General features: G+C 33.8%; 1 protein-coding gene across 2 annotated transcripts in view; it reads right to left on the minus strand.

The window, feature by feature from the left end:
* The window catches only part of LOC126744749 (UDP-N-acetylglucosamine--peptide N-acetylglucosaminyltransferase 110 kDa subunit-like), an 82546-nt gene that overhangs the window by 50291 nt on the left and 14993 nt on the right, over positions 1-17262 (minus strand). Inside the window, exons 2-3 of one of the 2 annotated variants that reach the window (XM_050452296.1) lie at positions 16065-16294; positions 11456-11652 (exon numbers count right to left, since the gene is read on the minus strand). In XM_050452296.1, coding sequence (XP_050308253.1) covers positions 11456-11652; positions 16065-16223 — 356 coding nt within the window. In that variant the 5' untranslated portion in view covers positions 16224-16294. The remainder of the gene's footprint in view (positions 1-11455; positions 11653-16064; positions 16295-17262) is intronic. The other variant, XM_050452295.1, reaches the window with a different exon arrangement.

Consider the following 17262-nt stretch of genomic DNA (forward strand, 5'->3'; position numbering starts at 1 on the left):
AATTTGAATATTCAATACTCAGTAAGAATAGACCGCTTAATTGAGGGGCTCAAAGCTAAAGTTGAACACCCAAGCAGCCCACATCCTCCAATGGATGTCCAGTATTGGTACAAACTAAGTCGCAACGTCCTGTGGATTAATAATGGATATCCTAATAATTTTGGGCATTGAACGTCAAAATAACTTTGAATTTCATTGGTCTTTCAAAAGATGCTTTGAAAAGTATAATTAATTTACTTGAGTTTTTTTATTTTTCAAAAACTCTCCATAACTTTTTTATTTTGACGTTTTCGACTAAATGTTATTCTATATGATTTGTTCTATTTTTGTAGTAGGATTTCAACGCTAAAAGAAAATTTTCTATATTCCTAGTAGTTTTAGAGAAAATTAGGAAGCAGATTAGCACCACAAAATGTGGTGGCAGTTGTTCTATCAATTGATTATGGATTTTACAAATTAGCCATAAAGTCTGGAATTTTACAAAAACATTTTTGTAAAAACGACTTTCAGCCGGCTAACAATAATATTTTTATAGACAACAACAATGTTGGCGACAATAACGATAAAGAAATATCCCTGGGAACAGCATCATCAAATATATCTGGATCTACACAAGGATTTATTTCATGCAGGTGCAATAAAAAGTGTATTTCAAGCTCTTGTTGACTCACGTATCAACGATGATCTTAAAGTGATATAAGGAATGTCATTGTTCCACTGTTTGACATTAGAAGCAGGAGTCCCCCAGGGTGCAGTCAAGAAAGTTCTCGATTTCCAATCACACCATTCAAACTTCATGTTCATGTTCTGCATGTTATTCTAATATTCTTACAGTAGCTTCTGCAATGTAACTACATAACTCTGACTCCATTTTCAAAGAAAATTCCATGCTTCAAAATTTCCGAATAAAACGAGCAATTAAGCATTGTCTGGACATTGTTCAGCTGGAAGGAGGGTCTGCTCCATTTATTGTCCCTGTAATGGTAAATGCTTTGATTAAATGCAGATGACAATCAAGGATTTCCTCTTGAGAAAGCTCTCATTCTGTTCTTGAGCAAACATCAGAACATTAATATAATCAATCGATAGGGAATTTATGAAAAAAATTATGAAAGAAGGAAAAAATTACTTTCACTTCTTAAAGCCTTAAACTCCTAATTGAATTGGGGCATTTAAGAAAAATGCCAAAGTAGATTAACGTCGTTCTCACCAAGAGAGAAATAAGCAACCAATTATCTTATGTTAGGACCGACCCTGGATACAACGGAGTCTCTTTGAAAACTTGAGATAATTATTTAAATTGCATATAGAGGAAAATTATCTGGGTGTAACGAACCCAATTCTTAGGCTACACCCAAAAATAGTTCTTTTATTTCCAAGGGAAAAACACTTTCAGTCCATAAAGACTTGTTTATACTCGTGTAAAAACTGAACGTCAAGGCTCGAATTCTTTTCTCCCATATTCATAAAAGTCTACGACTCTCTAGGTTTGTTTTATTTTCCCAAAATAATATAAAAATCTGTTATAGCCTCCCTTTCTTGTAATCTTAAGCCTTGTTTTTATCTGGTTATACCCAAGATTTATGGTATCTGTTATCATTTCAAAGAAATAAATATCTAAAAGATCAGAATACTGTTTTTTTTCTTTGAAATTAATATGCATGAGGTGAGACACAGATAACTACTTTAACGGAACAGATTTAAAGGAAATTTCTCGTAAAAAATTATGACAGTCTGACCCTCACCTGCAATGAGTCTGTTGCACTTGGGTCTAACAAAAAGGAAAAATTCAGAAGAGTCTTGCCATTACACTAAAACGTTATTGACATAAGGAGCGTTTTAATAAAAGAAGAAAATATCCTTTCTAGTACCCTATAAAAATAACTTTATATCCTTTGCTTCAGGACTTAAGTTCATAAAATCACTTGCTTGAAAACCATTTACCGGTATTAGCGGCATAGAAGGAATAAGTTGACTATTTTGATTCATACAAAAATTTTTAAACCAAAGATGCTTGTTCATTGTGGCATAAAATGTAAACGTCGAGACTTATTACACTTCTGGTCACCCGTCTTTGGAAAAATAAACGACTTTTTCCTGTTTGTTCTATTTTCCGAATCCAGTCGGTTTTCTTGGCGAGTTTTCCCTTAGTGGTTCTCGGACAGATAAAGGTAAAAATAGAAAATAAATAAATTAAGCAGATTAGAGGCATCCAAGAAGGTTTTCCAGAGTTTTTGGAACAAAAAATTATCTGGAAATGCAATAATGTGATGGTTTCTAAAGAAGATTTGAGTTAAATACCAAAGAGATCCATCTACATTCAAGCACTAAAAGTGTTGATTTTTTATAACACATGCATGGAGAAATTTTTTTTTTGAATATTCAGCATTTTTCCCAGTAGGTATTTCCTCAGATATGCTTTCTTGAAAAAAATAAATAGTAATTAATAGTGAGCCTTGAGAATCACTTTCACATAACCAGCATTATTGGAAAACATTGTACATAACTTCGTAATACATGAGAACTTTAAGAACCATTTGGGAATCACTTATGAAACCATGGAAATCAATTGGTAATCAACTGGTAATCCTGGGCAATCACTTTCAGATAACTGGTATTGGAAAAATAGATACATCACTGGTAATGGATGACCATCAGTTGGAAATCGAAGATCTTTCACTTTTAATCTATCAAAAGGCAAAAGCAAGAATAGACAATAAATAAATAAAGCACATCAGAGGCATCCAAGAGGCTTTTCCAGAGTTTTTAGAATTCTGGAAAACTATCTGGAAAGGCAATCAGATGATGATTTTCAAAGAAGTTTTGAGTTAAAGACCCAAGAGGGCTTACTTCCCAAGACTACCGTTGTGTTTATGTATTAAATAGGGAAAAAAAGACTTTTAGTACCTTAATACCTAGGACTTTTTTTTAGGTTAGTTATACCACTTAAGAATCAAATGCTATATATCTATCTTTCGAAATCATTTTCACGTAATCCAATCTTGGAAAACATTGTACATCACTTAGTAATACATAAGAATCAGTTGGAAAACCATGGTAAAAAATTTCCAATCATTAGGTAATCCATGGAAATTAGTTTTACATAACCAAAGTGCACCATTTTAATGACATACACAAACAGGATTTCATTACAATGCTCTATTACTTTTTATTATCCCGAATATTTTGCTGATGAGTATGACATAATTATGCTATTATAACAATACCTATCTGATCCAATTAATCTCTATGCTACAATTCCTAATTTTGGTTATTCCAGAAGAAAAAAATGCAGGTTATTACCCCTAAAAAGTATACACCATAAAAACCTAATTGTAATAAATCTCCTATAAGATCTTATCAGAGGATAAGGGTTAGGCGCCCCTTTTCTTTTTTCACGTATTCCCCCATGGTCTAACCTACTTCTCGGGCCACTTTGCCTCGCATAATTTATTTTTTCTCCCAATAGTCTATCGATAATATACAGGAGAGGCCTTTTTGGATCTCAGAAACTATGAGAGAGAGAAAAGAAGTTAGTATTCATCATACTTGGACGCGCCTTAATCCCCTTATTGACGTTGTGATTGGTCAAAACCGATTGGAATTTAAATTGGATATTACGTTTTAATAGGATGATGCTACGCCACATTATTCTGGAAATGTTAGAGGGCATTTGGACGCAACTGATGTCTCCATGTCATATGCACTTTTATCTGAATAAAAAATGGGTAAAATGGGTTTTTAGTAGTTATGGTCATAAAGGATAGTTTATACAGAAGACTCCAGAGTGTCACCCCCATTGCAAAGCCTCTTAAGAAAGGAATGCCATCCATACTGCACCCTGTGAGGGAAGTTATTATTCAAAGCCAATTAAACCCAATTTACTATGCTTCTCTGCAGAATTTATCTCATTTATAAGTTCCTTACGAATATTTGGTTAAAATACCAAAAAAAAAACGGGTCTTATCAAATGAGGCACCTCGAAACCCAAAATTTCCAACCGTAATCATGAAAACTCCAATGAACGTTCAAGGGTTAATAAAAAGGTAGAGGCAAGAATAGAAAATAAATAAATCAAGCAGATCAGAAGCATCCAAGAAGCCTTTCCAGAATTTTTAGAATACAAAATTATCTGGAAAGGCAATAAGATAATGCATAAGTAAGAAGGTTAAAGGGTTAATGAATCTCCAAGTATTTAAGATGATCTATGGATTCAATAACAACTTATCAGTACAATTTAACTTGTTTACTTCTTAAAATTACAAGGATTCTATAAAGGAATGGCTCCCAAAAGCAGCCCTTAGATGCCACAAATATTAAGAATACCAGAGACAGACGAAAATGATTACATCAAAGAATAGACAGAAAATGGTGATCAAAGAAGAGATTGTAAAAAATTACTTCCTTGTCCTGGACTTATGGTTCAGACTATATTAAGATTGCTCAACTTATATGTGAATGAAAGAGATAGAAGTATGCGTGCCTTCAAACCAAAACAAGATAGAGATCTTGTAAGAAAAATCATGCTATAAGTGTTGCCAATCCAACCTCGTATCCTCCCTTGATTCCTATGCAAATGAAGGTTGTGTCATGTGCAACTAGAGTAGAGGAGATTCTCACATCAATTTGTGTTAGCAGACACATTAAAGGCCTAGCTTAGGTCACAGGAAGTACTTGATAAATAATGAAATCCTGGTTGACAAGTTTGGCCAATAGGCCTGAAATAAGATGTTTTATTCAATTAATTATAACAATTGAGAGAACAATATAAACCCTACACTTTCTATTAGTTAATCCAGGCAGAATAGCAGGCTAACCCCCTGAAACTCCTTGGATTCAAAGGATAAAGGGTATAAAATAGGGACCTTAAATTATATAGAGAAGGAACGCTATTAAACGATTATTTTCCAAAAGGGGTAATACACATGTAACTTGTTAAATGCTTGCGTCTTTATGTCCTTTTTGTGGGTTTAACGTCAGCCTGTTTGCTTGACGAGTATCGAGACAGGACCTTTTATCTGACTCGTGATTTATGGTCTCGACACTCGGGTGATTTATATTCTGTTGTCCTTCGATGATTTTCAGTTTCATGTTTTTTTTTTCTATTTTGCGGTTATTTCGAAATCATCCTGATATTTTTTTCTTTGTATCCCATTTGACAGGAATAAAATGGTATTTTTAGGGTATTTCTTAGGTATATTGTTTGTTTCTGATGTGTCTTCAGGTGCTAGGGATTTAGTGATAGATTTTTGAAGTATACCTTTTTTAAACAAAACTGTTTGCACAATACATATTTTAAATAAAAAATTAAATTATGCCAAGCCTAATAAAGGTACGGAATTAAAAAAAAAATCAAAATCAGTTTCTGGTGGCGTTCTCTATGACATAATTTAAAAAAAGGTTAATTTTAAGTTTGTCCATATAAAAAGAAAACCATATTAAGAATTTTGTTAAAAACGAACAATAAATGCTAAATTTATGGCCAAAATTAAAAAAAAAATACATTAAGTTTATCACCCTATATCTTGGTTGTCTTTGACTTTTGGACTAGAAAAATTTGACTAAAAAATAATGACTTTATGCGACACCCTATTTATATTAATGCCTTGCATGAAACATATTGATCATACCCTAATTTGCAAGCCATTAATATTGAATTAGAAGACTATAAAAGAATATGGTGATGTTTCAATTATAATTCTTATATTACCGGTCTTAGCGACCGGTATAATATAATAAACCAATATGTTTTTTTAGCTATGAACGGTAATACTAAAGACATTAATTAAATTAGACATAATGTGGTAAAGAAAAAGCTTTTATCACATGAGTAGCTGCTTAACGCAATTAAGCCACATATATGGAAAAAACGACCAAATTTACGTTTATTTAAAAAAACAAATACCGTCGTAACTCAAGTCCTGATCGATGAAAGATTCAAAAATATCCCTGGCGTTTATCCAAATGGATTAAAATTTCCGTCAGATTTAAAAACAGAAATCGTTTGTGTAATAATAATTGATAAACGGGTCTGACGTAGTCGGCATAGGATATTCGTTTGGCAATATTACATAAATATCGCAATTGGGAAATAAATAACTTGTATAACATTTTATTTGGAATCTCATGTTAAGTATTATTTTAAGAATCCCATTCTCTCGTGGATCTTATGTGATCTTAGATTCCATATACATTTTCTGGAAGGGGTCCAAAATTGTTTTTGTTTTGGAGATCCAAGACCCTTGAGAATGTAAAATTGCTTGGAAAAAATAAATTTTCAAAAACGTGCAAAATTGTAAATTATTTCATTGACTGTTCACTTTTATATAGAACTATACACGTTTCCTTTTTAGACAAATTTTGGATAATAAGACCAGTTTTGTTAATAAATATTAAAACAACAAAACCCTTCATATTTAATTTTTCCCTTAAAAGATGTAGTAGAAAAAATTATATTTTGCTTTAGATTCAACAACTTAGCAATGTTTCTTTTTTAGTACCTCCTTTACTACGAGATATGCTTATGTGGTTCTGACCCCAAGTGTTCAATCCTTCAAAACCAAATAATTTCCCAATTAGCGTTCTACCAGTACTCTAAAAACTCTTGAGTAGCAAAATAACCTCCCTTTTTGATAGGAATAATATTCTATCAGTTCTGGTGTTCATAGGAATCATAGCACTACTTCAGGTACCTTATTCTTCTGGATTTTTCAAAATTATTTTATTAATAGAACACATACCGTGGTATACAATGGCTTCAGCTATTAAGTTAAAAAAAATTAATGAAGGTGTCCCTCAGGGCAGTGTGCTGGCTCCTCTTCTGTTTTGTATATCAATTTCTCAAATTTCTTAAACATTTCAAGTCCCATCAATTTGCGAATGACACACAAGTCTATTACTATTTTAATCCTAATAATATTTCTTCGGCATGTAGGGATATGAACACTGATTTGCAAGGCATACACAATAGACTCGTCCTTAATGAGAACAAAACTGAATGAATTTTGTGTGGTTAATCTAAAGCAACTATCTTGAACGCTCAGCGTTTGTTATTAACTCTAAAGAGGATTTCATGTTAATGATGATATTTATACAAGAATTATTCACTGCATGTTAACTTAATTGCTTTATGAAGAGAATTGCTGATACTAGATTGCCCTCTGCTATACTATCTGCCAAATGTGAGATGGTTAATAATATTCTCGGGAACATTTTTAAACACTAGATATAGAGTTTCTCTGACTAAAACTTTATCGCATCCAGTCGATCCAGCATATATCTTTAATCCTACAATGAGACTTCCTATTAAAAGCTTCCTGGCAAGACAATTTTAGATTATTAAGGTCCTTACAAGGTCCAGCATTTTAAGTTATATTGACTAACAAATAATTTAAATGTCATTGTATATAGAAACCATTTAAATCGCCTTTAAAATTTAGATTCCACTCGCAGCTGAGAAGGTCAACTGATTGGCGTGACGTCAAAAGTTAGTTAGACTAATTGGGAATACGAATTTTCAATCATATTTATAATTATTTCTTATGAGACAGCTAAAGGCTAAATGGATATAGTGGAGTCTTTTAAGCGTATACAATGCATTTTTTTATTCACATATTTCTTATAATGTAATTCTCCCACTCAATAAGAGTGTTTCTACTCCAGAAGAGATTGAAAGAAGAGCAACTGACACATATAACTATCTTAAAAACTTTAAACTTAAACTAACTTAAAAAAGCAGGAAAGTGTTCTATGAACTGAAAAAAGTTTATAATACCGACAAAGAATTTATATGCCGTACTGTAGAGCAATTTTGAGAAGTTTCTAAAAATAAACCGTAAACGGAGCGCAACTAACATAAAATTGATAAAATAATGCTCCCTCGTCTCCTAAAATTCCCAAACGAAAACAACAAAAACAACCTGAAAGCAATAGAACAAAAGAAGACTTCAGGAAAACGATAAGTCAATACCTAGACGTTCTGGCGACAAAGTTTCCATTGGGGTTTTTTACGGCTGAGTAAGTGCGACAAACAAACAACATAACGAGAGAGCTTGATGAAATACCCTACTTCGCTTCTTTTATTAAATAATAATTTCCTTGTAAGAGTTTCTCTCAAACAAATAGTTATTAGAAAAAGAATTAACTTTTTTTTTGTACTAGTCCCAGCCCTTTGAAATTTTGCCAAACAACAAGGGTTACGCTTTTCTCTAAAGCATTTCGGATTTCCGGTGAAATTTAGAAAGAAAATGAAAAGCTGCAGGGTAATGCGCTGGCTCTAGGCCAGCACGTTTCTCATATATCTGGATTCTCGGATTTATTGGGTTTATAAAGGGTTGCCTGTTAAACCTTTAAGTTTCTTATGTTTTAAGCTTCAATTTTATACATTAAAGTTTGGTTTTATTGCACAACAGTGGAGGAAAAATTTTAACTAGTTGTTTTTGTACTCCCCACATTAATTTGTTTATAAGTACTATTATAAACAAATTATACATTTTTTCAATCATATTTACTAATTTCAGTTAATTTTTTAAAGCACAACTGTTAGATACAGGCGTCACGGTATACACGTTTGCAGATCGGGTTTGATGTTTAAAAGCACCATTTTTCTAGATGGCGCCACAGGTACTCATTTCGAAACGAGGGATATTATTATTATGGGAAGTACCGGAAGTACTTGCTTGAAATATGGTACAAGTGATGGAGAAGTTGATTAATACTCAAAAGCGAAACGTCAAAACTGCTGGGAGGATCTCGCGGAGCTAGCCAAAGAGCGAAACAGAATCTCAGTATCTCAGAATGCCCGTATTCTGACTATACTGCAAGAAGGGTAATTTGATATCAGACATTGGTTGGAAGTTAAGCATGAAAAACTGTCAAAAGCTGGAACTCTCCAAAGAACTTTTGGGCAGCCCGCACTTCAGGAAGGATGAGAACATATTGCGCCATTCAGGTACCAGCTCTACTACTAGGGCTGCTCACAGGCCATGCACTTTGAAGGAAACACTTGCATATACTCGGGAAAGTAAATACCTCGCTATGTAGAGGAAGAGGAAGAAACCACACTTGACATCATCCTATGCTTCTGTAAAGCATTCAACCAGACTAGGGCAAAGCCAAACCTTTACCAGAGAGTATAAGAACAACACCACTGGACAAAATGCTGGATTTCCTAAAAGCACAGAACTGAACATGTAGGAGTAACTATGGGGCACAATAGGATTGCAACAGACCAGAACGCAGTGCAGGGAACTACCCGGGTATCACCCTGGAAAGTTTTAGTGAGAGCCACACTGCCAGGGGTTCAAGAACTACCGGCGTTTATAAAATTTAAGATGGAAAACACTCCTTTGCAGAAAACAAACAAGAAGTCATACTAGACTTTATCCTTGTGGAGGAAGCTACGAGTGTCTCCGGAGTTATTCTTATAAAAGGATATTCTTCGAATATTCTAGGAGTTTTAAAACCTAAACAAGTTAAACGACCATGCAAGCCATTAATCAGATGATAGACTATAAGGATAAACAATTGGAACTTAAATACTGTCACAAATTTATCAGAGTTCTCACTGCAAATTTCTTACAAGTTTGAAACTGTTTCCAAACCATTCTTGATGCGCATGCGTAAAATATTACAACTTTGGATCGATTTGAAACCGTCTGTGTTAACATCAAATACGGGTTGAGTGGAGAAGAAAAATAACCTAACTTTTTTATGCCAGTGGGAAAAGGGCAATAAAATAAAACCAAACAAATAAAAATTACAGTACAACCTTAAAATAGCTGTACATTATTAATAGAGTTTAAGATTGTGTGATTACTTGCTACTTCAGGGCTTACTGTAAAATGGTCGAGAAATTCTATTCTATTAAACTGGGACACAGTTTTATCAAAATAGTTTTGATTTTTGGGCCTTATCCGTTCTTCAAGTAAATCTTCTTTAAAAGTCCGTGTCGGAATCAACATAACTCGGAATCTACAAAATTCTGATCAGATTCTTCCGACGATTCAAAATCACTCATTTCCTTAATGTGTATTTTCAGACTAATCCAACAATTTAAAATACAATTTTTCAAAACGAATATCGGGGACTATACAAAACGACAAAATACAAACATTAATTTAGAGGTTATGTTCATATTCCGAAGATCGGCGTTGGCTGGCTACACGAATTCTCTGACACTTTGCTTGAAATAAATCCGAAAACAAGTCTGACTATCAGATGACAATCGGAAATTTGTGTAAAAACATCAAACTTTTGATTTGAAACCGATTTCTGTGCGAACGCGTTTTACTCTATTGCGCATGTTTATTTGTCGAAAACTTGTTTCTTACTGCTGTGAGAACAAACCTCAGGATGTTCAAGTTTCTGTTTGAGGGAGAGCAAAATCTGTAAATCGCCTGCTGCACCACAGCATACAAGCAATACATTTTAAACTTAAATTAACAAGAATTTAATTAATTAATATTGTCACGAAATTCGGAAAAACTTTTATTGGCAACGTCAAAAAAAACTCTAACCTAATTGATTGTCGCTTAATTGTTTCCAAGGTAAAACTGACTAAACAATTAAAACTGAATCAAATGTCACGAAGCGCGTCCTTTTTAAAGCCCGATGGAACAGTTTCGAAATATTTAGAATTTCTTCAATGTTTTTGCCGCAAGAGGCCGATAATTTTAGAGGACCACTGACAGTCAAAGCAAGCTAGTATACAAATTCTAGAAAATTTAAAATTTACAATAATATAACCTAAATTGGGGCCCTCAAACAAGATGAACTACTTAAAAACTAGACACTATGATGAAAAGTTTAAACCAAACGTCAATAGAATACGTACAAAATAGTACAAAAACTAGGAGAATAATTAAAGTATTTATAATTTCATAATACTATACACCATTTTCTCCATTAGGTCTACCGTAACGCACAGCATAATTAAGTATTTATTTTCATGTAACTCAAATAATATTATAGCCGCGAAACATGCCATCTCAGCATGAAATAATGTCGAAAACATGTCTGTTATTGCATTTATAGAACTAGCATATCTGACACACATCTGAGTTGATATGTATATCATTCGATATTACTGTTATGCCAGTCAGTGTCCATGAATATATGACAAATAAGGTGGGTAGGGTATTTCATATTCTCAATTTTAAAAGGGGGTTTCTTGATAGTGAAAATTTATTATTTCATCATGTAAAAACCTAATATTTTTAAAGTTACTCCCACATGAAACCGCACTGATTTCAAAATGAATACTTGTAGCGCCACCTAAAAGTCATGCTTCAAAACATGAATTAAGGTATCTGGTATCGAAAAGATAAACTAAATAAACATGTGTAGAATGTCGCTTACTTCACACTAGTTATAGATAATAATGATCAAATGATACTAAGCTCCACTCGCTCAAAGGCTGACAAACTGTTAGGTTGATTGTTAATGTTGAACTTACCTATCGAAGATCCTGGCTTCCTTCAGTACATTGCCCAAATTGATATAAGCATCCAGAAAGTTAGGATCCAAAGCAACCGCTTTCTCAAAGTGGTGAATCGCCAGCCAGATCTCGCTCTGGGCGTTAAACACGCAGCCAAGGTTACTCCAAGCGACAGCGAAATCGGGTCTCGTTTCAATTGCCTTCAGGTAACAAGCCTAAGGGGGTTGGTGATGAAATAAAAAGAGAAAGAAAACAGACCGGTTAATCGCTGACATTTTAAATATAAGTTCGCGCGCTGCGCTGGCTTTTGTCAAGGGGTCGCGGGAAACCGTGGTGCTAAGCTTCAAATTGGTTTTACGCTGACGCTGAGCTGAGTGTTTTACGCATATACGCAACGGGATTTAAATGCTAGGAAACATTGTCTGGACTTTTTTTTACCGATTAATTATTAGTTTGAATGAAGTTAAGAGGATGGATGGAATCAATCATTTAAAAATCACGTGTTTTAAAGGGCCACTATTTCCGACTTTGGATGTTGCGTTAAGTTCTATGCATTCATATATAGTCAGTTAGTAAATTGGGGTGTGATCAATATACTCCATTCAGGCATTGACATATATTTCGATATATGACGAAAATATATATATTGAACATTTATTGTCTAATCAGTTTAAATTTAGAGTTTTCCTAAGTTCAGTAAACAGTCTTAATAAAAAGGACTTGGGTAAACTGATAAAAATGATTAAAGATAGTGTGCTAAACTTTTGTACTTCGAGCGTCACTAGTTTACATTAACTCTGGTGTAGTCAATGATCAGGACTCTCCTTTATTCTCAAGATTCGGGCATCTTATTGAGCGCAGATTTAAGTTTGCTCCAATTTTTGTAAAATGTTCAAAATTTTCATATTATATATATTTATGGTCCACCCGGCAATAATTTTAGGGAGTTGCTTGACTCTTCTGGTCCTTTATTTCTAGTTAGTAGTAGATTAATTGTTTGTGTTTGAAAACTGAGGTGTGTTGTTTAAAAAAACCCCTGGCCTCCCTTAATTTACATATGCTTGTTACATAACCCACAAACAATAATAAATTGTTTTTATATAAATAATAACTCAGAACAGATTTGTGATATACTTGTCATTCCCTCCATGTTATCTGATCATGAGGTAGTTTTAGCCAGGATTACTACAGGCTTAGATGGAAGATGTCATACAATAAACCCAAGAAAAATTGGAGTATTATTAATGAATTCAGACATAATTTAATGAAAACTAAACAATATTGGATTGACGCAATGTATGTGTGTTTAATTAGTTTTTACTGTTCAATAACAGAGAAGCTGACAGACAATCAAAAAACCCCCAACTAGATCCCCCAGCTTTTACTCAACATACTTTTGTCAAGGACTATTTTTACTCCACTCCGCGAGAGATGTACATGAGGTTAAAAGTTTTCTTCATACAGTTAAGAACAAATACACTTATGATATTGATGGATTGTCTGTGAAGATTCTTCAAAGTTTGCCAGATCAAGCTCTCTCCTCTCTTGCATTTGCAATTAACTTTTCTTTTGAAATAGCTACATTTCCAAGAATCCTCAAAGTATGTATTGTAAAACCTCTATTTAAAGGTGGACCTAGTTCACTTTCATCATGTTCATAGAAATGTTGGTTAAGCAAAGAATGCTGCCCTTTATCACTAAGCACAGCATTTTAAGCAAATGTCAGTTTGGTTTTCAGAATAATGCAATATTTGTCTTTCTGGAAGATTTTATTTAAACATTGAAACAGGGTGCCCAATTTATAAAAAAAAATACAAATTCCATCTTACCAGCGATATATCTAAAAATTCATTCAAAAGATTTGCTGTATCACTCCTTAAAAGTGTAGCATTTTACAGTCTTACTAAATATTTCGATCATGACTGGAAATAAACTGGAAAAATAGCAAAGTGTGCAAGCTATTGATCGTGGTTTGTTCTTTTCTTACTTTTCAATCAAATAGCAAAACGACATTAAGTAAATGAAGCACTCTTTACCATCAGATTGGTTTCAAATGGGACACAATTATGCTCATAAGTTCTTGGGAACAGGTGCATAAAATTAGATGTATATAATCCTTTTAGTGCATCTGAATTTTAAATAAATGACTTCCGTGTTCTTCGTTCACTATACATAGGGAAAGTTAGTATTGACTGTACTAAACCATAATTTTTTTAGGAAAAGGGGAGGATCAGCCACATGCCACATCTAAAAGAAGAACAAAACATGGGGGATTGTTGAATGACCATCACAGTTCAGGGCTAGACACGAAAGCTTTAAATGATGATCACATTCTGAAATGTTTGAGCCATAGCTCTCGAGTAATTCGGGAGCAGCAATCAGTTTTTCCATATGATAACTATTTAAACGAGTTTATTTAATGGTTCATAAACCAATAGTCTTCTGCTAATCTAAGCACTTGAATATGGATTGAATGAAAGAAACAAACTCTACATGGAGATTGTCCGAGTTGACACACAAGTGCTTGGAAAATATCTTAAAATTTAACACTGTAATAAATGGGAAAAAAGGGTCGTTGGTGTGAAGTTTATAATAATATTGATGTAAACATCTTGTCGGACTTGCATTGTCTTATTTATTTAATGTAACACGACGTTCCGGTTGGTAAGTATCTCCAACCGTTATCAAGTGTAAACTGACTGTCAGTTTACAGACAGACAAGATGTTTTCACTGTACCATTGTCTACCACCTTCAAAAACAACATTGATGTAGATTGGTAGATTACTTGAAGTTTGTAGATGACATGAAAATACAAGGTTATTACTTCTGGATCTGTTGCAGCCATTTCGCAGCATGACTTGGTTAATTTTTTTCATTGGTGTACTATAAAACCAGTCAGTAAATGTTGGTTTTTTGTAGAAATCAACGTAGAATTGACACAATTTATTTTAAAAATAGTGAGAACTTGAAATGTGACTCTGATAAAGGATCTGGGAATCTCGTTTGACACCAAAATCACTTTTCGGGATCATTATAATGCAATGAAAACTGTGGGTTTAATTCTAAAGTTAACGCGTCATTTTTTACTTTCATCTTTAATAATTTTATACGGCTCTTTAGTAAGTTCTAATATAAAGTATGCATTTGTGGTTTGGTCTCCATCCTATGCTGTATGCATTAATAAGTTAGAACAAGTCAGAGGAAATTCATAAACTTTTGCCATTTTAAATTTTATAGTCAATATCTAAATATGTAGGTATGGATCAAATAACAAAAGCAAACTCCACATGGAGATTGTCTGAGTTGACACCCAGCTGCTTGAAAATATGTTAAAGATTGACACTATAATAAATAGGAAAAAATATCATTGGTGTGAAGTTTGTCATAACATGAATGAAGAGTGAGATTCTCTGAAGCCTAAATTTGGATGCAATAGAAGGAAAATCAGAAAATCAGTTAAAGGGAGCGTACTGCACATGACCAAGTAACATCTGATTGAGAAGACATTATTATAAAGTTTGTCATAGGATTGTCAAGGTGTAAACCAAAGTTCTGGAACAGCCTTTCAGTACCTTGCATATGGATGCAATAAAGGAGAGATCAGTTAAAAGAAGTATATTTCAAAGGATCAAGTGACACCTTGAACTGAAAGTTTAATTGAGCAGAAGAGATCATTGGCGTGACGTTTGTTATCAATATTGGATGAGGACACTAGATTAAGACCATTCAGCATTCTCATCAGAGGGGTTTGTGAGTTTATGCAGCAACGCAGTGTGAATAACTTCGCCTTAGAAAAGTCTTGGTAAATATTATCAATCGGCCAGGCACTCTCTGAAGCTACTACTACTAGAAAATCTAGTTGTGTTCCTTGAGTTAATTCAGTTGATTTGTGTAGTCTAAAGCCAAATTGCTGGCCAATTAAAATATTGGGAATTGCACTTAAGATAGATATTATTTAATGCAAGGTTGATCTCCAATTATCTCGGGAAATATAGTTTGAAGCAAGTTAAGGTACAGAGGCCTAGGAAACTGAAATTCTTCAGAATTAATGCTGGCATTTCATATGGTCCAGGACTCTTTGAAGAGATAGGGTGCATATATGAATTATTAAGGAAGATTTCTTATGGTTTAATGGTACAGAATGAATGTGATGGGGAGAAGTAGTCAGCAAATATGTGTCAATCAATGAAAGATTTTTTTTGAGCATTTTTCATAGGATTAGTCATCTGCGAAAAATGTTATCTCATTATATTAAATACACAAAGTTTTGGTAATTAAATTAGAGGTAACTGCTTAATTATGACCGGATATCCGGTTATTTAAGTTTATATTTAGTTCAGTGTGCGCCCTTTAACAACAGAAAAAATAAAAAACTCAAAAGTCCAAACAATATTTTCCCAAATACGCCAATTTCTCATAAAAATTCATCAAAAAAAAAAAAAGAATTAATTACGCCGAAGCAATGGTACAACAAATCGCAAAAATTCTTACGCGTGGCGCTCCAACTACTGGACAGGTTCAAAAAAAAGATATATTAATGACAAAGTACACTGAATAATAAAAATCGAGAGGCAACATTTGTGGTGTCGTCTCTGTCTCGCACACTGGCAAAATGGTCTACTTTACCTGCTCCGGCATATACACAGGGCCTTTACTGAAATCAACGGCAACGACACACGCAGAAGATAGGCAGCAGATAGTGGCCACGTTATACCTGTTATCTAACAGCACAACCAAATGGTAAATATGAGTTTTAATATAATTCACTCGAATGTTTGTTCGCATTACTACAACTATACGGGTAGCAGAAAAAAGACCTCGAACTGCAGTTGTCACCAAAAAGTTAATTATTTAACCTGGAAATAGCACAGAGTCTTGATTAGTGTAACGGCTGCTAAACATTAACTTAACTTAGTAAATTAACAAACAAGGTGAGGTGTGTTTGGTGAAACCATTTTCGGAGGGCTTTGTTTCAGGTATATTTTTTTTTTTGTTTTTAGCTTATTATGTAACGGAGAAATTAATTAGTAACATTTGTTCTGTACAGCTACAAAAAGGTTCGTTAGGGAAAAGAGGGCTTTTGTATCAAAGAAATCTATCAAGTTTCTTCTTCTTTGTTATCATATTTAATATTATGTAAATTGTTCTTCACATCAGCAAAGACTCTCATATCTGCACTCACATCATCTTTCTCATTACTTACTTTTCATTATTTCAAATTCAAAGATAATAGATACTGGTCTGGTGAACAGAGGTTTTTGATGTGGAAATCAAACTTGCAATAACAAAATAGAGAGCTAAAGGTTTGGATCAATCCGGATCAACAAGTGACGACATCTGTTGCCAGTGCAATGCGATTAATCTAAACTCCACAAATTAAATAGTGTATACACGGTCCTCTCAGGCTAGGATGAGTTTGGTCGTAGGTATGTGTAACTGGAGGTTATCTGATTGGAACTGAGAACGGAATTTTCCCGTCATGTATAAGCAATCTAATCCAAAGCACCAAAAATAACAGAAACAGACTGGATGTTTCTATCGTAAAATTAATTCAGAGTGTAAAAAGATTCACCATTTTCAGCTGCATTATTTCAATGTTTAATACGGGAGATAGAGAGGACAATCTCCCTTACAGAGGGGTTACTATCGGCTATACAAAAATTGTTGGATGCATTAGTTTGTGATCAACTTGTTGCTTAGGACCAATATGGCTTTGTCAAAGGGAGGTCTATGTCCACGAATCTGGAGGTTTATGAGACTGCTCTGTTGAGCGCCTTGGAGAGTGGATACCATGTTGACGCTATCTACACGGATTTCTCTAAGG

This window comes from Anthonomus grandis, chromosome 14 (assembly GCF_022605725.1).
Source record: "Anthonomus grandis grandis chromosome 14, icAntGran1.3, whole genome shotgun sequence".
Taxonomy (NCBI): domain Eukaryota; kingdom Metazoa; phylum Arthropoda; class Insecta; order Coleoptera; family Curculionidae; genus Anthonomus; species Anthonomus grandis.